The 23,312-nt window shown below is 38.0% G+C and overlaps 1 protein-coding gene and 1 non-coding gene across 2 annotated transcripts; both read right to left on the bottom strand.

Moving 5' to 3' along the window:
• Window positions 1-2,294: 2,294 nt before the first annotated feature.
• Window positions 2,295-22,098, bottom strand: NT5C1B (5'-nucleotidase, cytosolic IB). The gene is made up of 11 exons (XM_026519287.2): window positions 22,077-22,098; window positions 21,238-21,353; window positions 19,177-19,266; window positions 18,636-18,869; window positions 17,942-18,079; window positions 15,618-16,085; window positions 15,147-15,314; window positions 13,863-13,992; window positions 10,852-10,974; window positions 10,245-10,429; window positions 2,295-2,627 (listed from the first exon to the last, which is right to left on the bottom strand). Exons 1-11 carry the CDS (start codon window positions 22,096-22,098, stop codon window positions 2,295-2,297), a joined length of 2,007 nt encoding a protein of 668 aa, XP_026375072.2.
• On the bottom strand, window positions 14,389-14,491 carry LOC113247717 (U6 spliceosomal RNA). Its single transcript, XR_003313360.1, has one exon. It is a non-coding gene; the product is annotated as a U6 spliceosomal RNA (small nuclear RNA).
• Window positions 22,099-23,312: the final 1,214 nt, after the last annotated feature.

The raw sequence follows: 23,312 nt of genomic DNA, 5'->3' as shown, positions 1-23,312 counted from the left end.
TAGGCCCATTCACAAGTGCTTCCACCCCTTCTCCAGGAGACGATTAAATGTAATAATGGAAGGGGAAGTGCTTTGTACACTATAAAGTGATTGAAAAATATCAGGGTTTATTGCCACAGGGACCCATCTTCAAGCTGCAAACTTCATAGCTTTAGACCAAGCTCTTCTCAAGTCCTCATTCATTCATCTACTCACCCATCTGATATGTGCGAGGCCTGATGCCCTGTGAGAGTCACAGAGGAATAGGACACCATTTCTGCCCTCAAGGTGCTTATTGTCTGGTACAGAGATAGAGACATCCCCTGCCACAGCCCCCATTCTAGAATAATCAGGACAAGAGAAGAGACACACAACCTGCATAGTTTGAAATAAACTCCCTAGATTATTTTGATAAACTCTCTTGGGAAGGATGTAACATGCAGTGAACAGTCATATTACAAATAGAAGAGGGTTAGAATGCCAGAAGAAGGTTTCATGTGAGTGTTGGAGATGGAGCTCACAGGTGGGAAGGAGAGCTGTCCCTGGGGGTTCCACAAGGCACCAGAGCAGAAATCACTAGGGATGGGGCTTTATTCCACCCTTTCTGTAATTTGAAGCTGCCTCTCAAACTCACTGATCCCGGAGCATATCTGTTTCCTCTTTCTTTTACAATCTATCCGTATTTTCTCCATCCTTCAAAATTCACCTCAGTTCTCTTGTCTGACCACTTCCAGCCCATGTAGATCTCTGCCTCAACTTCCTGTGTGACCCTCGCTTGGCACAGAGGACAAACGGCCATCTAGTGTTGACTATATCAGTTTGCATCCTTGACTGACTTACTCTACTGGATTGTTCGAGGTTTTAAATTTCCTAAAGGATGGGATTATGTCTGAGTTTCTTTTGTGGTCCTCATACTAGAGAATGTATAGAAAACAGTAGGTACTTAATGAGTGTCTTGACGGATATATTTTGGACTAGCTTACATCAAATTAAGCAGCAGAGCGAAAGCTATATGTCAGCAGCAGTCTTCTTTAACTAGAGGTGGGGTGGAGTATGTATATGGGTGCACTAGAGAAAGAGGTGGGGGTAGAAGGAACAAGAGAGGGCATGAAGAGGAGAGGAGGAGGGAAATCCCCAGATCTGCTATGTAACTGCTGTGTACTTTAAGCCTAGAACTTAATGGAATGACTAATCTATTCAGGATGGGTCCTATGGCCATGGAATTAATAAAAACAGCTTGATGTGGAAGGCTATATAACACAGAGAAAATAGACAGAATATAGCTTTTGAAGTAAGACCTGATTTTGAATTTTAGTTCTACCATTTATTAGCTGCACATTACTGGACAAGCTACTTTTTCTTTGTGAATCTTTCTTCATTGATAAAAATGAGGGTAATAATATTATTCTGTTACAAACACTTGGTTTGTAAGAAAATGAGGTGGCATGAAAATAACCAGCTCACTGTGCCTATTATGCAGTAGATTATCGTTAAAAACCAGTCAGTGTTTCTTGAAAACAAATAAAAATAACAAAAGAATGGTAACAGTGAAAGGCTAGGATACTACACTTCATGTTACATTTTGAAATGGTAGCCAAGACATTTTTTCCACGTAAACATTGGATCTACCTTCCAGGCCCAGAGCCAGAGACTTCAAATATGAAGCCTTGTGGTCCAGAGGCAATGCCCCCACCAGGTAAGCTTCGAAGAAGCTTTGCCAGGAGCTTCTGTCTGGAGCTCATCTTAGAAGGAAAGTGCCCTATCTGAATAACCTGCTGATTTATTTCTGAATGAGTGATGTCAGAATTGGTATACTCATGTAGGTGGAGTGACCTTTTAATTTTGCATTGATTAAAAAGCTGGTCACAGATGCAACAGAATAAAAAGCTCTAATTTCGAAGAGTGTTTAACCCTACTCTGTCCTTGTTTGAAGACCAATATTCTACAATGATGATGGTTATCAATTCATTTTATCTACTAACATCCAAAAATGAGCAATGCTTTGCAAAACTAACTAGGCTATAGCCCCTTCAGCGTTCAAACATTCAAGTTCTAAGCTTATCCTAAAGAGTCATCAGTATGAGTTACACACAAGGGTAGGTGCAGTGGTGTTCAACAGCACTGACAGCTCAAAGAGAAGTAGCTTGAAATTAACTTGAGGGTTCAAAATATTTTCAAAAAAATCAAGAGGAAACCTTTCCAAATGAACTAAGTTCTGGTCCAATCTTCTGAAATACCTATCTAATTACCCTAGAGATCCACAAGAAGTGGCTTCTGTAATACCGGACTTACTGCTTTATTTCTCCTCCCCATCCCTAATTGTTCATTTTTTGATTAATGCCATAAGGTACATGAGCTGTGATGGTGCCGAGCTTCTGCGCGCCTTCAATGTGGAACATGTGATCATCAAAGAAAATGTGGGGCCTTATCTTCACCAAAATGGGACCTTTGGGGGCTCCAGCAAGGAAAAGAGCTTCGTCTATCTCTAGACCCCAGCGGCGAAGTGTTTTCAGCACGCGGGCGCCTGAACTGGCTGCACTCCTGGCTGTAACCAGGTAGGTCCTGATAGGGCAAAGTAACCGTTCGTCTTTGGCATAAAACTTCTTTTGCAGTCTGCCTAAATCTTCCAGAAAGCCTTTTAAGGGACCCTGTAAAAGGAACATATGTCACAGCTGTGATCGAGTGAGCTAAAGGAGGTGAATGCTGAAAAAACAGAGGCTTATAAGAGCTTATAAAAGGTTATAGTACTGCATTAGACCTGCGGTATTCTAAGGCCAATGGAACAGTCCTGAAACTCCTTGCATTTATGTGAGCCTATTTCCTTGTATGGAACTATCCTTGCCATTCCCAGAATAAATGTAAGATGATCATATAATTTATTACTTAAACATTGATGTTTTAAGAGTGTAAGTTTCTATAAAAAGTAAAAGGGCAACAGACATAAATTGTCCATGGCAAAATGGAATACTCTGAAGAAAGTTTGGTTAATCACCAAAAGAACTATTTTAGTTTTCTTTTTGTGAATTGCACATTTTAATATTATGAAGTATACTCCTTTATCTAGTTTGCTGCCTTCGTGGCTTGACTCTAACCTTGTCTTATATTTACAATTACCTGTGTGTATCTTCACACTTACTTTTATCGTCAACCTTTCTGAACACTTAGTTTTAGCTGTTTCTCTGGAATAGAGCAAGATTTGGATTCTGCTATGTGTTCCAACCTGGAAGTCTTAATTTTTAAACAAAGTTGAGTTTTAGGCCACTTGTATTTATTGGTATTACAAATATATGTGATAATGGTTCTTTCTTATGATTTTTATTGCATTTTCCTTGTTTAAAGATTTTAAAAGATTGTTCATTGGGTGTTTTTTTTTTTTTTTCCTTTGTGCATGTCTGTATGTGTGCTTCGTTTAAGATTTAGGAAGGTTTGTATTATTTCTTTCTATTGGTTACCTGTGTGAGTATAACTTTTTATAGTACTGTTGGTTCTTTTTTTTTAAAAATCCAGGATCTATTATTTTTTTACAGTGAGAAAAATGAAATTACAGTACTTTTTCACCTCTCTCTTATCCTCGATTTCTTCTGCAACCATCCAATTTTACTTGTTTCCTCTTTCTAAATGTTTAAATTTTCATTATTAAAGATTCTTTTATTTCTGTTTATTAGATTTACATCTTATCCTTTGATCACCTATTATAACTGAAGATATCAACATACTTACTCTTCCTTAGGTCTTTTTCCTCCACATTTTCCAGTTTTCATTAGTTATATAATTTCTACATTGTTAGGACACATAATGTGTGCTTTCTTTTCTACCACCCTATTCTCTACAATTGTTTTAGTTTTAGATCTGTGATTAAATATATTCTGTGCTTATTTGTCCCTTTGTGTTTCTAGTCATCTACATGTTGGCCAAAATGTTATCTTCTAGTTTTCTCAAGAAAATCTTATGGAAATAACAATCCTTGATATTCTCAACTGATCTGTTTTCTTTTTACCTGAATGAAGTTTTAGCTGGATACAGAATCTGTGATTATTTTCTTTCCATTTTCTTAGATTTTTTATATGTTGTGCTCCACTGTCTTTTGCTATTGAGTGCTGCTATGGAAAAGACTGAGGACAGCTTGATTTTTACCCCACTCATATGTGCAGGCTGCCCAAAGAATTGCTACTTCATCTTTGATGTCAAAAAATTTTATTAGGGCACATCTTGATGATGATCATTTTGTTCGATTTATTTTAATACTTTAATGTATGCATTAAAATCTTTGATAATTTAAGATGTTTTCTGGTTTATATTTTTATATACATTTGCATCTTTGTATTTACCACACATAACCCTCTCCTTCTCCACTCAGAACATAATGTCAGTATTTTTCTTCAGGGATTTCAGTTATATGTATGTTGGATTTTCTTTACCTCTGATCTATTTTCTGTCATTTTCTCTCTAAGATCTTATTTTTCAATTCTACTAATTTCCAGAGTTCTACCATTTAACTTTTTACTATCTGTCCCCTGATTCTTACATTTCTACTTTATGACCCTGACTTGCTTTATTAAGTTTTTAAAAGTTCAAGTTTAGGCACAATTTTTACCTATACTTTGGCTATTATTTCTAGTGAAAGATCCGTGTCTCTTATTAGATTTTACCCTTCTTTGTCTTTTTCTCAGTATCTTTGCTTATATTCTGTGCTGGTTCTGTTTTTGTTACTCATCACTGAAACAGATTGGTTTTCCTTGGAACAATTAGAGGTTTTATGGCAAAGGTCAAGGTTAATATTCTAAGGCTGATTTGATTTCATAATTCAAAAGATCCCTTCTTCTCTGCTGTCCTGGAAACAAACTGTTTTTTAATAAACATGGCTTATTTAGATAATCATTTGTCTGTTTAGGTCTGTACATTATTTAGATCACGGTTTCTCTGAGGCAGCGTATATTGGGGAAAAAAAAACAAGTAAAATTCACTTTCTAATGGTGAAAGATCTCTATATCTATCTATATATGTGTGAAAAAACCATTAACTTTTTTTTTTTTTTTGGCAACAATAGCAAAGTGGGGATAGTGACTGTTGGCAGGAGTCACCCAACTCATGACTAGTTTGGCTTTGAAACACAGAGGAATACAGTTCTCCTTACTGCTTTTGAGTAGTTTCCAGAGGGAATAAATAGGGACCAGTCCGTTTATGTCACCATATTCAAAACAGGTATCCACATCATCCTTCCGTATTCCTATTTTTGGGTTTGTTTTATAATTTAGACATTTGTACAGTAGTACAGGTATATAATTTGTCAATAAAAATATAGAAATTTGAGGTAAAGTTACTAAAAAAATACTTTCCTGAGAAGCTGTATGACTTAAAACATTAAGAATCTGCCTAGGATGTAGAAAGTTGGAAAGACAGATGATATTCCTATCTTAACAACAAGAAAAACCCAGATAATCTAAAAAAAAAATGATAACATTTATTGAACCCATTAGAGAGCTGAGGTAACAGGACAACAGACTAACATGAAATGTAAAGAAAAAAAGTCTAAGGGAAAAATCTAAGGTTCTCTTTAACAACATAGGGAATTCAAGAACTGGCACATCTTTGGCAAAGCAATGGAGGACAACATACCAGACACCATATATAAGCAAGTATGAAAAATTGAGATAATTAAAAAAAAACAATATTGCTAAAGGACAAATGTGGACTAATGAGAGAACAAAGAAGCCCTGAAAGTCACAGACCCAGGAAATGCTCTCTTACATGCTTTTTTTCATGGACTTTACTAGTTGCTTATGAGAAAGACTGTAGGCAGGATGGGTAATGAGAGAAAGCAGTCCTTGGTAGTGCAGGTTTGGAGGACAAGGGCAGTTACCACTTTGAGAAAAGCCTAAAACTCCACCTTGCTTCATGTTTCCTAAGTAACAAAAGTCTCACACTGCCAGAAGAAGGGCTTCAAACACTGTTACCCCTAGGGCACAGGTAAAGATCCACCGCTATGGGGGAAAGGGAAAGAAAAACCCCTCCACCACAGGAAGTGGGATTGGAGACTGTTATGGAAGTCAGAAAATAATGAATGGGTATTTTCAAAGTGCTGAAAGAAAAATATGGTAAATGCAGAAAACTATATCCAGTCAAAATATTTTCAAAAATGGAGAATAAGGAGTTTTTCAAGCAAAGAAAAGCAGAGCTTTTGGTAATAGCATATCAGTTGTACATGCAGTGTTAAAAAATGGCTTTCTGGCAAACTGATTATGATACCAGGGAGAAAGCTGGATTTACACAAAGAAATCAAGATTCCTGGAAATGGTTAAAATGAAGATGAATACAAAAGACATATTTTTTATCTTAGCCATATTCATTCTATATATAATTGATTAATCAAATAAAAAATAATAACAAAGTATTATGAGTTGATAGCATAGGTGAAAATAAAATGTGTGACAATAGTACAAAACGTGAGAGGAAGGGATTGAGAATATACTGTTGTAAGATTCTTACACTATACATGATGTGTCGTTATATTGTTTGAGAGTAGACTGTGATTACTTAAAGTTGTATGTTGTCAATCCTAGCATAATCACAGAAAAATTTAAAATGAGTCATAAGTCAATAGTGGAGATAAAATGGAATCCTGGAAACATATAATACATACAATAAATACAAAAGCAAAAAGAAAGAGAAGGAAAGACAAACAACAGATGGAACATATAGAAAAAAGTAGAAGGATGATAGATTTCAATCCAACCAGAGTAATGATCACATTAAATGTAAATGGTCTAAAAATAGCAATGAAACACAGGATTGTCAGATTGTACCAAAAAACATGATATCTATCTATCTATCTATCTATCTCAATCTACATAATCTGCAAGAAAGCCAATTTTAATATAGAAACAATCTAAATGTAAAAACATAATAGGTTAAAAGTAAAAACTATAGAAAAGTTATACAATACAAACACGTGTCCACAAAACAAACAAAAAGCAAAAAGCTGGAGTGGTTATATGACTATCAGAGAGACATTACATAATGAAAAGGGATTATTTCACCAAGAAGATATAACAATCCTAAATTTTCGGGCAGTAAGCAAAAGAGATTAAAAATACATGAAGCAAGATGCATATAACTGAAAGGAGAAATAGATTAATCCTCAAAATATACTTGAAGACTTCAACACTGCCTCCTCAGTAGTGGACAGAAATAGATAGAAAATCATTGACAATGTGGAAAACCTGGGCAGTATTACCTGACTAGTACACTGTCAACTTAAGCTAATGGACATTTTTGACTACTCAACAACACAGAATCAACATTCTTCTCAAGTACGCATGAAACATTCACCATGATAGGCCATATTCTGGGAATAAAACACTCCTCAACAAATTTAAAGAACTGAAATCATACAAAATATATTCTCTCTGTATACTTAGGAGTCAAAGAGTGAATGATCTGCCCTGAAGATCAGGGACAAGGCAAGGATGTGCCCTCTTATCACTCTTGTTGAATACTGTACTGGATGTACTAGCAAAGGTAATAAGGCAAGAAAGATAATTAAAAGACATACAGAATGGAAACACAGAAATAAAAGTGTTTTTATTCATAGCATTGTCTTTGGAGAAAATTTCAAATAATCTACAAAAATTTTACCATACTAACTAGTGAATTTAACAAAGTTGTAATATACAAAGTCAATATGCAAAAACCAGCCGTATTTCTGTATATTTGCAACAAACAGATTGGAAATAAAAATTTTAAAATATCATTCACAATAGTACCAAAAAATTATAAAATACTTAGGTAGAAATCTAACAAAGTATGTGTGATATCTGTAGACAAAAACATTCGAAACACTGATGAAAAAAATCAAAGATGACCTGAATAAATGGAGAATATATCATGTCCATGGACTGAAAGACTTGATATTAAGAAGTCCCCCTCCCCAAGATTAAGCTAAAAATTCAACACAATCATAATCAAAATTCCAGCAGGATTTTTTTTTTTTTTCGAGGAATGCACAGCTAGTTGTTAAATCTGTATAAAAATGCAAAAGAATCAGAATATCCCAAAGAATTTTGAAAAATAACAAATTTGAAGAACTCACACTACCCTGATCTCAAGACTTATTATAGAACTGCACTAATCAAGACAGTGTGATATTGGTAAAAGCATAGGCACCTATATTAAAGGAATAGAAAGCCAGTCTTTTCCACAAATAACACTGGAACAATTAGGATATCCGTAAGCAGTAAAAGTGAACTTGACCAATACTCTGCAAAAATACAAAAATTAATTCAAAATAGGTCATAATCCTTAAAAAACCCTGATATTATAAAATTTTGTACAAAAACATAGGAAATTTATGTGACTTTGACAGTTTTTAGATATGACATTAAAAACACAATTCATAAAAGAACTGATAAATTGAACTTCATCAAAATTATGTTTCTGTTCATCAAAAGACACTGAAGATATAAAAAGAATAAAAAGACATGCTCATCTTGAGCCTGAGAGAAAATATTTGCAAAACACATCTGATAAAGGACTTCTATCCAGAATATGTTAAGAACTCTCAAACTTCAATAATAAACAAACCCAATACAAATGAGCAAGAAATTTGAACAGATATATTTGCCAAGGAGTACAAATGATGGCAGATAAATAACTGATAACATGTTCAATATCATTTGTCATTAGAGAAATGCACATTTGAACCACAATATTACCATTATATAACCACTAGAACAACTTAAAAGAAGCAAACAAAAAACAACTTACCAGTACAAAATACAGAGCAACAAAATCTCACATATAGTGCTATTGGGAATGCAAAGCAGTCTGGTCACTTTGGAAAATACTTTGTAAGTATCTAATAAAATTAAATATATGACCTAGTGGGACATATACCATATGACCTAGTGATCCTACTCCTAAGTATTTATAAAGAGAAATCAGATCTTAAGTTTACACAGAACCCTGTATGCAAATGCTTAAAGCGGCTTTACTTATAAATGCTGAAAATTGGAAACAACCTAAATATCCTCCAACAGGTAAATGGATAAAGAAAATGTGGTACATCCAAAGAAGAGACTAGTACTCAACAATAAAAAGGAACAGACACCACTATTACATGGAATGACATGGATGTATTTCAAATGCTAAATAAAAGAAGTCAAATTCAAAAGACTGTATCCTGTGTGGTTCCATTTATGTGACATCCGAAAAAGGCAAAACTATAGGGACAGAAATCAGATTAGTAGTGGATAGATCCTAGAGATAGCAGGGTAGGATGGCTACAAAGAGGCATGGGGGAATTTTGTGAGGATAATGAGTATTTTGAGTTTGGTCATGGTTTCATAACTGTATACATTTGTCAAAACTCAGAAGCTTCCACTAAAAATAATTAATTTTACTATATATAAATTATACCTCAACAGTTCTGATTAAAACACACACACACACACAGCTTAAATATCATTTGCTGTAACATGAGGTGAGTTAGTGAAACTTTTCAGCTTTCAGTTAGTCTATTTATACTCTTATGAGTGTAATAAAAATAACAACATTTAAGTTTATCTTAAGTTCAAGAGGAGCTGAGAAAAAAAGACCAATTCTTCCATAAAGTTCTTAGATTAAAACTAAATAATCAGTTCAGATTCAGTTTGGAGAATATTTTGGTGTTTCAGATTTCCTTTGGTTCAGAAGTTGTAAGTTTTGTTTATTTCACACTGTGACTTTAACACTTCAGTTCATGGATTGATTCCAAAAACCCTAAATATTCAGTTTCATTTTGATTAGGTGTTCATAGCTTGCACTTGTTTGAGGCTCATTATTTTGATTCAATTTGAGCTCTCATTTGTGCAGATTTTCTCAATTAAGTAATGCCGTTAGTGAGTTTGCAGAGAGGTCCACAAATGTTTACTGAAAAATTGGAAATCACTCTACTACTCTGAGTACTTATTATATAGAAATAGCTTACTGGTAAGCCATATTGCCTCTGTTACTTGTAATTTGGAGGTGAACTCATTATCATGAGAAGAGCATAGAAACACTTCCAAAAAGGATAGATAAAAGGATGTTAAAACAAAACAAAACAGAACAAACAAACAAACAAAAAACCTAAGCGGGCAGCAGATGTTTCAAAAGGAGGAGTTCATAAAAGGGGGAAGAGTATAAAGGATAAGAAATGAAGAGTTACCTGCTTAAAATAATTTAAAATATGTATATCTATATGTTGGAAAATAAGTAGATAAAAATTAATTAGAACTCACTGAACCTACCTGAGCAAGAGGCTTATTCTCAAATAGTGTTTCATGCTGAAAGAATTTGTCCAGCCCATGCTCCTTGGCAATATGTTCAGATTCGTCAGAGAAGAGGACGGCATCCCCATCAAAGGCCACGCGGAGCTGTGTGTCACAGTAAGCCATGTCTTTGGCGCCATCAAACATTGTTGCAGATGCAATCCCTGGCAGACCATGGAGATATATTAATACTCTTCTCAGGAGCATCAGTTTCCTCTACCATTTTAATGATTAAAAAAAGGAAAAAAAGGTCCTCCCAGACCTTGCAAGATTTTTTTTTTCTAGCTAACTTCATGACTCAATTGCTCTTTGTAACCACATATCTCAAAACAGTTGTTTACACAACTGCCTCCATTTCTGTAATGGATGGGAAAGTGTAAAATGGGTTGTAGGCCAGTCACTGAGAATGTCCACCTCCGCGAAGGTCAGAGCTCTAAAAGACAGATTTAGGGGCTGCTACTTGTGGAAACAACTTAGCAGAAAATTTAACAAGGACATAAGCCACATAATCGTATACGAAGTCCAATGAAAGTCAACATTAGTGCAAACCTCTTTATTAACTTGAAGAATAAAACCAAATGAATACCTTCTTGTATTGCTTCTTGTACTTTTTCGGAATCTGCAGAAAGATACAAGTTGGTAAGATATGCCTTCAAATAGCCAATAGGGCTTTTTCCACCAGTCAGACAGAAGCGGTCAATTAGTAAGCCTATTATTGGGCAAGAAAGACTTTGTTATGTCAGAGACTAAAGACAATATACTTACTGTAGATGTAAATCAAAGTTATCTTAAGAATAATTGAGTGCCTATTGAGGTTTTAGAATTACCTTTGTAGCACTAATATTGGAAAATCGTTATGTTATATATAAAAAAAGCTATTGTATATAATAGTGGATGTGTTTGGTGCATGATAATTTATTAAGTATGTCCATATAGACCTTGCCAATTTGCTCTCACAATTGTGTGATAAGCATTATTATCATCGTTGCAGAAAAGGAAACTGAGACATAAAGACTTGTCTAATCCCACTGATTCACATTGACTCTTGTCTAGACTAGACAGAGTACTTTTTCTTCAAACATAGGCTCTTCACTTGTTGAAAGAGATAGTTAATGTGTGGCTCTATTTTAAGTACCATTTCTGTATTTCTTCAGGAACAATGTAATAGTAATGACAAGCAGTGCTAGGATGTAAACTGTTTTCCAAAAACAGGTGTGAAATTGTCCCTTTCTTGACTTGAATTTTTATTTATTTGTTCATTTGTTTGTTTTTAAAGATTTATTTATTTGAAAGAGAGAGAAAGCAACCATTAATGGGGGCTGTAGGGGCAGAGGGGAAGGGAGAGAGAATTCTCAGGCAGACTCCCTGCTTGAGTCAGGGCTTGATCCCAGAACCCTGAGATCATGACCTGAGCCCAAACCAAGAGCCAGGCGCCTGACTGACCGAGCCAACCAGCTGTCCCTTGACTTGAAATTTTAAATGTAATTATTTAGGAGACTAAATATTAAAATACCATTAAATGTCTTCCAAATCAACAATTAAAAACAAGTGCTAGATATTGGTGAAACGTTTGTAAAATAGGCACCCATTTCCACTTTAGATGAAAGTATAAATTGGTACAAGCTATCTAGAAAGTAATTTGACAACATGTATCAAGAAATCTAATTGGTTTATACCTTTTGAAATTTTTTTAGTTCATTCTAAGGGAATAATCTGAAACTCTGATAAAGATTTATGTGAAAAGGGCTCAGTTCAGGATTTTTTATAAAAGCAGAACACTGTTTAACGATTTGAGAACAGTTAAATAAAGTATAACATTATGCATATAAGATAGTGTATTGCCCATTCGAAGTGTTTTTAGATACATAATAAATTGGGTAGCTGCACACGATATAAAGCAGAATTTTGAGGCTTATCAGTTGTTTTTCATCTGTATGGACCCACAGAGTAGATAGGGTTCCTCAACAATTGAGGTGGAAGTGTTTGTTATGATATTAGGGAAATACTCTTAGTTTTTCACTTAAGCCAAAATTGGACATTTTTCACTTAAGCCAAAATTGGGCATAAATGGCACAAAAGTGTATTCTACAAATCCTTAAATAATATTAATGTAATGATCAGAAATTACTTGGTGGCACTGGGGACTTCAGAAACAAAACATCATTGTCCTTAAGGAGATGACAGTTCACTGAGCAGCCAGGCATGTAAAACAGAGAATGATAATTTAACAGGCCATAGCAGCAGAAGATACAAATTGCCTCCAACACCCAGAGAAGGGAAGTAACTAACTAACTCTTCCAGGTGAAAGGCTGTTAGTTCATGAATAAGGCTGCATGAGAAGAAGGAGCTCAGTCAAACTCATTAGCAGTATTGATGGGTAGATAACTCTGCTTCCGTAACGCTACTAGCCTTGTTGGGCTCAGTTTGGTGAGGGATAGATAGGCCTAAGTCACCTACTAAATTGTGCAAGATCGTATGTTGTAAAAAATAATCACTACTGTATACTGAGTGATTATGCTACTCATGTATGCTAAACCTTTTATCTGTGTTCTCTTTCCATGTCATAACACTATGAAAGCTGCTTTTTTTGAAAGGCAAACATTTTTTAAACTATGTCTCAGACATCAGCCTTTTTTTAATTTTAAAAGATTTTATTTATTTATTTGACAGAGAGAGTGAGAGAGCACAAGCACAGGGTGTGGCAGAGGGAGAGGGAGAAGCAGGCTCCCCGCTGAGCAGGGAGCCTGATGCAGGACTCAGCCAGGACCCTGGGATCGTGACCTGAGCCAAAGGCAGGTGCCTAACTGACTGAGCCACCAGGCACGCCTCAGATATCAGCCTTATAATTAGGATAATGTAAAACTCATAAGTTGTAATACGTCTTGATTATTTATAATTACGTCCACTTTAAACCTTGAATTTAAATATGCCAAAGTTCAACCTTACTTTGACTCGACATAACCATAAGCCTGGATAGGTCACTTAGAAAATGGTCAAAAGGTCCCTAAATAACAAGTCAGGTAATTCCATAGCAGGAAACTGGGGATTTTCTCTTAAAGAATCCAACACACTGATGGAAATGCTATGAGGAGACTAGAGTTAGTCAAAATTTCCATGTAAAGGAACAAAGACAATTTTGCTGACATGGGTATGGATTTGATGTGTGGGGAGAGCAGTCAGGGAGAATCAGATTGTAAGAGTGGAAAGGAAAGGTGAAAACCCATAAACCTTAAACCCAGATCTGTGGTGAGCAAGAAGTTTGATCATACAGAGAAAGCCTCTGGGTTGATGGCTCCTTGAAGTCAAGTTCAGAAGTGAAAAACATAAAACAGAGAAATATATTGCAGGAGCTGGGATTAAGACTTTGAAATTCGCACTTGACAAGTTAAGTCCAGAGCTTTGGGCCCAACTCTGTGCTAAAGTTAAAAATGAACATGGCCTCTCTTTCTCTGACATAGGCAAATAAACATTCCTCACGCAGAAGGGGGTGTCAGTATCAAAGACACTGCATTAGTTAGGCTACAGTTAGCAAAATAACATGGCTTCTCTCTCTCAGAGCAGCAAGCTGTTCTTCCACATGGTATTTATTTTACTTACCGTAGTGATTGACGCTGTTTATAAGCCGCACTCCCACTTGGGCATGGTTATTAGTCATCAGTACAATATCAAATAAGTCCTGTTCATTAGGATACAGCTCACGGAGTCTAGCATTGACATGCTGCAGTGCCTGCAGGTTACAAACATGAGTGCATGTAAAGAGGGCCAGGAAAGGTGGCCATTGGAGTCTGGAGTCTGGAGAGAAAGGATATCATTGGTGTCAAATTCAAACTCTGAAGACTCTTCACTAAGAGATTATGGCTCCTTTAAGGCAGGGTTATGCCATTCATTTCTCTATTTTCAGCCTCTTATATACAGGACCTCAGTTAGTGTTTGCTGAATAGATAGGTAACGTTTGTTGAAAATTGTTACAATATTTGGTTTCCTAGAATTCTCTCTTTGGGGTAGGTAGAGAGAAGGATCAGGCTAACCCTTTCAGGCCCTGTCAATTTTTTTTTTTTTTTAATTCCTGAAATCTGCTTTTCTTTTCTTGATCATCTGGTGATTATTATTTATTATGAAAATATAGACTATAGAATGCTTCATAAGTTAGCATGTTATCCTTGCATAGGAGCCATGCTAATGGTTTCTGTATTGTTCCAATTTTAGGATATGTGCTACCAACTCACTTTGTCTATTTTTTAAACATGAGTCTTTAGGTTAGTGGTTTCCTCCCATGCTTCTACCATGCTCCATAAGTACTTTCTACTCACAACTTGTAGTTGTCATTTTTTCTGGCTGGTTATGATGTTATTGTGTAACATTTGTATAAGTTATATAGGGGATCAGTGTTACAAGTGCTATACATTTCAGTGTAAGTTCAGAGAACCTTACTTATTCTATTAAAATCATGCCCCCCCCCCCAAGAGCCAACCAAGATCATCTTGATTTTCTTAGTATATTATGTTTGAGGCAAAAGCAGCTAAAGTGAATTTCATCTCATTTTAATGAGGCTTTTGTTTCTACTGCTGGGATTGTAAACTCATTATTGCTTCTGGTTACCACTCCTAGGAAGGGAACAAAGGTTTTTTCTTACAGGTGTCTTGATTAGAACTCCACTGAGGGCCTTCTCAACATCCCAAATCTAGAACTGGAGGCCCTTCCTCACCAGTCTAGGAGCCTTTTTGGAAGTGTAAGCTGACCTGGGGTCAACTCGAAAAGGGCAAGAATTACAACGGGGGACCAGGAATTATAAGGGAAACTGGTTGAGATCCCAAGGGCCTGCCTGGGTCCTTCCCTCTCCATCCAGGGTCCTGACCTTCCAAACACAGTTTTGCAGGGTACCTTAACAAAGCGGAATGCGGGCCCTGGGGTCAGGATGACATTTTCATTGTTGAGCTGATATTCCATGTACTTTTCTAGACCCTCTTCCTCATAGATTTTCCTGCCGTCCACCATGTTGAAAAGCGCCCGGGATGACACAGCGATGGTGATGGCATTCTTGGGTTTGGGCTGCAGAGAGGGGCGCCAATGGCAGGAAAGTCAGTCACACAGAGGGAAGGACTCTGGAAAGGGGCTCATGCCAGGGCAAGGAGGGAAGAAAACAGCTAGGCCTCGCTTTGGGGCGCTGGGATGCTGGAGACAGCCAAGGGCTGGGATTCCCTCCCAACTCCTGAGGTTGCAGGGGTAGGGGAGAAGCAGGGGTCTGGGCAGGACTTCCCTACACACTGTAGAGAGGGGAGGCTGGGGGACACTCAGGTTTGGAGGGTTGCCAGGAGGGGAGTCTCCAGTACCAGATGGGTGGGCCCTGCTCACCGGTCGGGGGCGGGAGCAGCTCGGGATCTTCTCATAGAGAGTTTTCACTGAGGCCCAGTAGGCTTCGTCCTCGTCCTCCTCTTCCTCCCGTTGATGATGCTGCCTGGGCAGTTCCGACAGACAGTCCCGGTCTAGCTGGGAGGAGTAGGTGGATCTGCGCTGGGCGTATGACTTCCATTCGGTGGGGGGCGTGCGCGGATAATCCCGCAGCTGCGTGGAGTCCCGGGAGTCCCTGATGTCCCGCACGATGCCGTGAGCCCAGGCTTCGGGATTCTCATGCATCTTGGTGCTGCGCCGGGAAGAGCTATGGGGCTCCGGGGGGGTGGGAGGACGCGAGTCGAGAGGCATGGGTGGAGTGGGAGGCATAGGCGGCGTGGGCGGCGAGGGCTCCTCTGGCAGCTGCTTCAGGGAATCTTGCTGGCTGGGGGAGGTGGATGAAGTCCGGGAGGTCGTGGAGCTACTGGGGAGCTGGAGCAAGAAAGCGGAAGTCTGAGTTAGATGCTCACCTGTCCCCATCTCTGCTTGGCAGGAGTCAAGAAGCCTTCCCCTTCCCTCTGTTCCATTCTTAGCCCTTAGTTGGATCCTGGTTCATCCTAGCTCCTTTCAGCAGGGCTTGAAGGGGCTCGGATGTTTCAGGGCCCCAGTTATTGGATATTTCTGTTACATGAACACAGAGATAGACTGCTTTTATTTTCCCCTACCTTCCCCCATCAGCACTTCGCACTTTTTTTTCCCCGTGGAGTTGACAGATCTTCTTCCTTGCCCGTAGCCAACCCAGCTGGCCTGTAGTTTGCAAAGTTCTGTTGCTTGCTTCCCTTATGCTTGCTCAGTCAGAGACCTCCAGGTAGGATGGAGGGCTTGAGTAAAGGTCATTGCTAACCACTGCCTTTATCTGTGACCTCCAGTTAACTCTATGAGCAACTAGACCAGACGCTCCCACCAGCAGACTCTACAAAGTACCTGGAGGTATCTCTTTCTACATTTGCCCTGTGATTAATTCAGTGATTGCTGGGAAGGTTGGTAGACTGGAGAACCAAGTATCTTCCCATTGCCTTCAGAACTCTGTCAGTGGAGCTTATTTGGAGAGAGAATCTTCCTTTATAAAAAGGAAGGATTCTAGAGAAAAATGCCTTTAGTAAGGTGTGCAATAAATTACTAGGCATCTATGTATTATTTCAGATTTTGTGATTGTTTCACATGTTTCAAAAGGCATATTCTTGGTTAGACTATTGATCCACTTTTCACAGAGATACATGTTCTCCCAGTGGTGAGGTCTGTCACTCTCTGTGCATCCAAAAACTTAATTTCAAAACTAGCATTTTCTTCTCATGGGGCCAGGCCTAATTAAGGGACCAAAGCACCACACAATCTAACACTTTTCAACAATTTATCTACTTTGTTGATTTTTCCACCCCTTCTTCTTCTTTTTTTTAGCTTAAACCCAATTAATTAGCATATAGTGTATTATTAGTTTCATAGGTAGAGTTCAGTGATTCATCAGTCTGCTCATTACATCACATGCCCTCCTTAATGTCCATCATCCAGTTACTCCATCCCCCCACCCTCTTCCCCTTCAGCAACCCTCAGTTTGTTTCCTATGATTAAGAGTCTCTTATGGTTTGTCTCCCTCTTGGATTTCATCTTGTTTTCTTTTTCCCTCCCTTCCCCTATGATCCTCTGTTTTGTTTCTTTAATTCCACATATGAGTGAGATCATATGATAATTGTTTCTCTCTGATTGACTTAGTTCACTTAGCATAGTACCCTCTAGTTCCATCCACGTTGTTGCAAATGGCAAGTTTCTTTTTTATTTTTTTGATGGCTGAGTAGTGTTCCATTATATATATGTATACCACATCTTCTTTATCCATTCATCTGTCAATGGACATCTGGGCTCTTTCCATAGTTTGGCTGTTATGGACATTGCTGCTATAAACATTGATCCATTCCGTCTTCTAAGGCTTGATTACTCATTAAATAATTGTTGAATGAATGAAGAGAGGAAGGAGAAGTCAAAGGGCTTAATCATTAAATAAGTGTACAGCTTATAGACTTAGTGACCCTGGGTCTTAATCTACCTCTATTAGTGTTATTAATATGAGATCTTAGGCAAGTTACTCTGTGTTTCAATTTTCTCAACTGTGGAATGAGGCTTATGGATTTGTTTTGTTTGTTTGTTGTAATGATGACTGAATTAGCTAAAACATGTGAAGTATATAGAACAGGGCCTGGGACATAGAAAGCATCAATAAATGTTAACTATTATTATTATCGTTATCATCATTATTATATCATGTTCTCCTTCATTTCATCTCCCATCTCTACCTTAAGACTGGTGCTCTTGCTTCGGGGTTCGTCTATTGATGGACCTCTGGTGGATGGGCTTCGTGAAGTTCGGGACCACTGATTTCGCACAAGGTACCCTCGAGAATCAGTCTTTGGCAGTGATAGTTCCTGCGATCCCTTTGGAGGAAAAAAGAGACCCAGGGGTGTAATACCCCACCACCCACTCCTGCCATGCACATGCCTACAGAACAACCATTTCAAGCTAAACATAGTAGAACCCGATGAGAAGGTCCCTGTCCTATATGACCTTAATTCAACATTGACCCTTAGGTACTATTCTAGCTCTGGCCCAATCCTAAATTCTGTGATGAGCAAAAAGTGGAGATCCACCTGGAGGAGAATCCAAAACTAAGAAACAAATCTGGTCTCGTATTTTTTCACCTGTGACTCTTCTTATATGGAACATGGTAGAGTTGACCATTTTTCTGATCTTTTGCCCACTTCTTCCCTTAAGGTTAAGCCTGTTAGCTGAAGCTAAGAAGACACATTTACCATTTTTGAGCACATTACAAAGACGTGGGCGGCTAGCATCTAAGTGAGGCTGCATCAGGGCTCCCAAGCAGCGGCCTAAGGGGGAGTAGAGCACTCTAGCATTTCCTTTGGGAGGAATCAGACTGGAAGACACTATGGAGAGGCAAGTGGAAGTTTCTATTCCCCGTATCCTTCCCCTCACCCAGATTGCCTGTGGTTCCCCTCCAAAATCAGTAGTTTGATCTCTGCTCACCCTGATCATGGTGATCTGCCGGCCCTGCTCCCACAACAGGCACATGTGAATATAAATACGTATTGTGCGGCAGGGGCCAAGAGGTACTGTTCCCTCAGCTGCACAAAGGCAGCGTCTACACGACGAGTGACCTCGCATGGGGCAACATCTCAGCAAGTGATTCGGATTGACTGCACGCCTCATCTGAAAGATTGTGCAGAAAATGGTCAATGCGATGGCCAGACTCCCCTCCCCTCCCTGATCTGCACAAAGATCAGTCTCCTCCCATAGGCTGAGCAGAGAAGATGACGGTGGGGGTGTCTACTGGTGGGGAAGGCAGGGACCAGCTTCTCCTAGTTTGTCCTTAACCTCTTCATGAGGACATTAGATATCCCTTAATAGAAATCTTGGCAGCTCAGTCTTCTCTCCCAGAACTTTCCTGTTCCCTTAAATTTCCGTTATGCTTTCTGCTCCTTAATTCTCTCTCCAACTCTAAAAGAGGTCAGCTCACCTGAGTGCTCAGACGAACTCCTGATTTCTCAGAATCCTTTCTTTTGTCTGTGTCTAGGCTGTCTTTTGAGTTCCTCGATCCAGTCTCATTCTTAATATGGAAACAAAGAATGTTTATTAATTAATCTCAGGAGCATTAGAAACCTTGAGTTTGGGAATAAAAGGATGAATAAAAATTAGAATTTGTCTCATTGCCAGTATAAAATATATATAGATATATATAAATTTTAGACATTTTTCCCTCTGTTCTAACAGACGTTAATAAAAATAACACATATCAGAGAACTATGTAAACAATCTTTAATATAGAAATTTGTTGGTTTATAGATTTGAGGCATGAGGCATTTATCATTTAAACAAATGATATCAGGCAAAAGGCTATGGGAGAATTTTCCAGAGCTCAGCAGGACTTTGATTTAAATGTGGCATGCTCACACAGAATAACTTATTTTCTCTACTACTCTGAAGGTTGCTACTTAAGGAACTTTTCCTTTGGCTGTGTAGAATTGAAACTTCTTTTGTTTGTTTCCTTAATAAACCCTAACTCTAATCTTCTGTGGATCTAAACCTCACCCATAATAGCCTGTTTTTTAAAATCAAGGTTCTTAATCCTGTGCAGATCTATTGACAGTCCTGCCTTCTGTACATATTTTCAAGCTAGAGTAAAAAGAGGTTTCTTGTGAACAAACTAATAGGGAAGACTGTAGGAGAGCACAGGGAGATGATTTTTGTCATGGACACTATTCAAATATGTTCATTTTCAATTGCAGGAAATACCATCGTATTGGAGCATTATTTGTATTGTTTCATGCTAATTCGGTAGCTGTATTGCGATCGAGATTAGTGTTATTTCTGTGTTTAAGAGCTCATCTTCTAGCTTAGACCAATGTCCTCGGGAGCAGTCTGCATAATACTCTTTTTTTTTAAATGTTTTTTTATTATATTATGTTAGTCACCATACAGTACATCCCTGGTTTCTGATGCAAGGTTCGATGATTCATTAGTTGCATATAACACCCAGTGCACCATGCAATACGTGCCCTCCTTACTACCCATCACCAGTCTGTCCCATTCCCCCACCCCCCTCCCCTCTGAAGCCCTCAGTTTGATGCATAATACTCGTTTTGCATCAGTGTTAGTTGGATGATTGAGTCTGTGACTGCAGAGAATGGCAGAGCTGTGTGGTCCTGGAACTGATCCTAAAATCCTTCCAGCCACTCCCCACATCGTCACCATAAAATCCTGTCACTTATAACTGCAAAAGATATTTAAAACTCAATCCCTTTTCTCCATCCCTATTATCATTGCCTTGTTCCAGATCTCAGATCATTATGGGCCTGAATTCTTAGAATTATAGACTTTTGATTAGATTTCATAACCCCAACTCCTCCCAACTTCTAGATCCATTGACCCTATCTATTTAAAGCGATATTTATAAAGGATTAATCTAATTATGCTTCATTTCTGTGTACACTCTTCATTCACTTGGTTTTACAGACCAGGAGCCTCATGGTGTATCCTGTCTACCTCCAACTTGCCCTCCACGGTACACTTTTATCTCTATGTTGGCTTGTGCTAAATCACTTGTATTTGCCTATGTATCACCCTATCTCCTTGTAACCTCCTCTTCTCCTTACGTTCTTCAAAACCCAGCTCAGCATGACCTGGGAAAAGTTCCCAGAGTTAAACATTCCTTCGTGTTGCCTGTGTCTTTTGTACATACTTTTACTGAGCACCGAATTGTACTTTGTTTATGTATTCTCTTTCCTACTAGGCTGTGCATTCTTCAAAGATAGCAACAGTGTTTTCACCTTTTGCCACTAACATATGAGCATATGCTTAATAATGCTGAATTATTAGATTGACTGATTCTGAATGCTTTAATCTCATTTTTCTCCATTCTTCATATTCTTTATTTTCCTTCCCTGTACTCCACAAGTAGTCGTTATCTGAAGTGATTTAATTGTTGCAGAACATTCCCAGAGGTAATGATATCTACATTTGTTGATGTCTACATTTCCTTAGCTCTTTGGCGAGATGCTAGTACATTCAATTCACTCACCTTCTTTTTCTGTTTCAGAGATGTTTGACTCATTGCTTTTAAGTCCTGAATTTCTTTTGTTGTTATGCAGGTTTTCCTCTCCCCAGCTCCATTTCCTGATGTTTCTGTTGCTCTGCCTAGGTTTGCATTTAGAATGTCAAATTTATGACATCATATGTGATTCCATAGTAACAAACTGAATCTGAATATGTGATTATAAAAAAAGCAATAGTATTTCTTCATATTTGAGTACATCCACTCATAACCATTCTTAGAGTTTTTAGGAAGTGATGTCTAAACAATGTTAAAATGTTTAATATGAAGCAATATCAATATTACTGCTTCTTTCTTTTTAAACATTACTATTTTACTCATGATATAAACCCCACTGTGGCTGTACATTTTCTGGCAGTGCCAAAATGAATGGTAAACTCATTTGTGGACCCAATCATTTATTATTGTTCATCCTGACAGATTTTGGAGAACTTTCTGCAATCTGCAGACTGTTTTTGATAGCTGAGATTTCGTTCTAGACAAGGAGTTTAGACTCGTTTTTAGCCTTAGTGTTGGGTCTTTCACAGTGCCAAGACCATTTCTATGTCACAAATTCAAAGCATTCTCCCTATGACCAGACACAGTGTAGTAGAATGGTACTCGCACCATCTTTCTTGCCATTTTCCCCATCTTTCTTGCCATTTGCCCCATCCTTGAACTTCTAAACACTCATTTGTCCCTCTTGTATATACACAGAAAATATGTAAATCCAGCCCCCAACTCTGGTTTACAGGGTCTACTAATATAATGCATTTTATGGCTCTGATTTTATCATCACCCAAGCTTTAAATAAGAGACTCACGTACCAGCCTGAGTTGGTGGAACCATCATGAACAAAGGCAGATTTCCACCTCTTGTAATTGGAGTTGATAACTTTGTTTCAAAATCAGAAGAAGTTTTTGACTTTGAGCGAAGTTCTCTAAGGGGTCTTCCAGGAAGTGAAACATGCAGGCTCAAGTTTAGAGGACCTGGGTTTGAATTCTTTCTCCACTGTCCTCCTGCAACCCAGCCCCTGCCAGGATCTTGGGGTGACCCTGAACAAGTGGTTTAACCTTCCTAAATCTCAATTTCCGTATTTATAACATGGAGAAAATGATCAACATCAAATGGTAGTTGTGATGGTTGAACTAGTATGAAGTACTTAAGACAGTGCCTGGTATTTATAAGTGATTAAAAATTGTTAGCTATTACTGTTTTATTTATAATTCTGCTGTAGCTATACTAGAGAATTCAAATAGAAATCTCTGGTCTCCAATGCAATCTGGTTGTAGGAACAGAAGTTTAAATACTCGTTGTTCATATACATGTATAATCAATCAAATGTCAGTTTGGTGATTCTTCCCATACCCTAAACTCTCTAGCCCTACTGGTGGAGGGGGCAGTTAGAGTAGCAATTAGGAACAAAAGCTGGGGAGCTCTGAGACACAGGAGGAAGATTTTTCAGAGAGGAGGGAATGAAAGAGTCTTTGGTTTCTGTCTGGTCCTTCTAGTCTACAGCCAAGATAGGCTTTTCCTTCTGGTCCTTTCCATGACTCTTCCATGTAAATCAGCATCCATATATTCAATAAGTTCCTTGATTATTGGTCTTTTCCCATAACACACAGCTTAGGATAGAATATGAGCCTCATGAATGTTTTGAATTATTTTATGTACTGAGATTTAAATATATCATTTTGTTCTGAGTGCTGAGGTTGATATTAAATAATTATTTGTATTTTTTCAAATTTCCTGATTTGTTTTTCTTTATTATCTTTTGATGATTAACTTTATTGTGGAGCACTGAAAACTACACATATGTGTAGGCAGCTGTGTTAGTCAGGGCTCTCTAGAGAAACAGAATCAATAGGAGATACATAGATATATAAGAAGTCGTTTACTATGGAAACTGATTCATATGACTGTGAAGGCTGGGAAATCATACAGTATGCCATCAGCTGGCTGGAGAACCAGGAAAACCAGTGATATGCGTCAGTTTGAATGACCAGGGGAGGCAATGGTGAACTCCCAATCCACGGTCAAAGGCCTGAAAACCCAAGGGACCA

The sequence above is a fragment of the Ursus arctos genome, unplaced genomic scaffold (assembly GCF_023065955.2).
Source record: "Ursus arctos isolate Adak ecotype North America unplaced genomic scaffold, UrsArc2.0 scaffold_8, whole genome shotgun sequence".
NCBI classification, from domain to species: domain Eukaryota; kingdom Metazoa; phylum Chordata; class Mammalia; order Carnivora; family Ursidae; genus Ursus; species Ursus arctos.
This window is presented reverse-complemented; position numbering and strand designations above follow the sequence as displayed.

What these genes read in the sequence shown, in the direction of transcription:
- NT5C1B (XM_026519287.2), bottom strand. Translation starts at nt 22,098, where the DNA reads ATGGTTCCACCAACTCAGGCTG. An exon ending in ACAAGAAGCAATACAAGAAG is followed by an intron (nt 10,430 to 10,851) that starts GTATTCATTTGG and finishes ATGGTCTGCCAG; the next exon opens with GGATTGCATCTGCAACAATG. An exon ending in AGAATAAGCCTCTTGCTCAG is followed by an intron (nt 2,628 to 10,244) that starts GTAGGTTCAGTG and finishes TTCCTTTTACAG; the next exon opens with GGTCCCTTAAAAGGCTTTCT.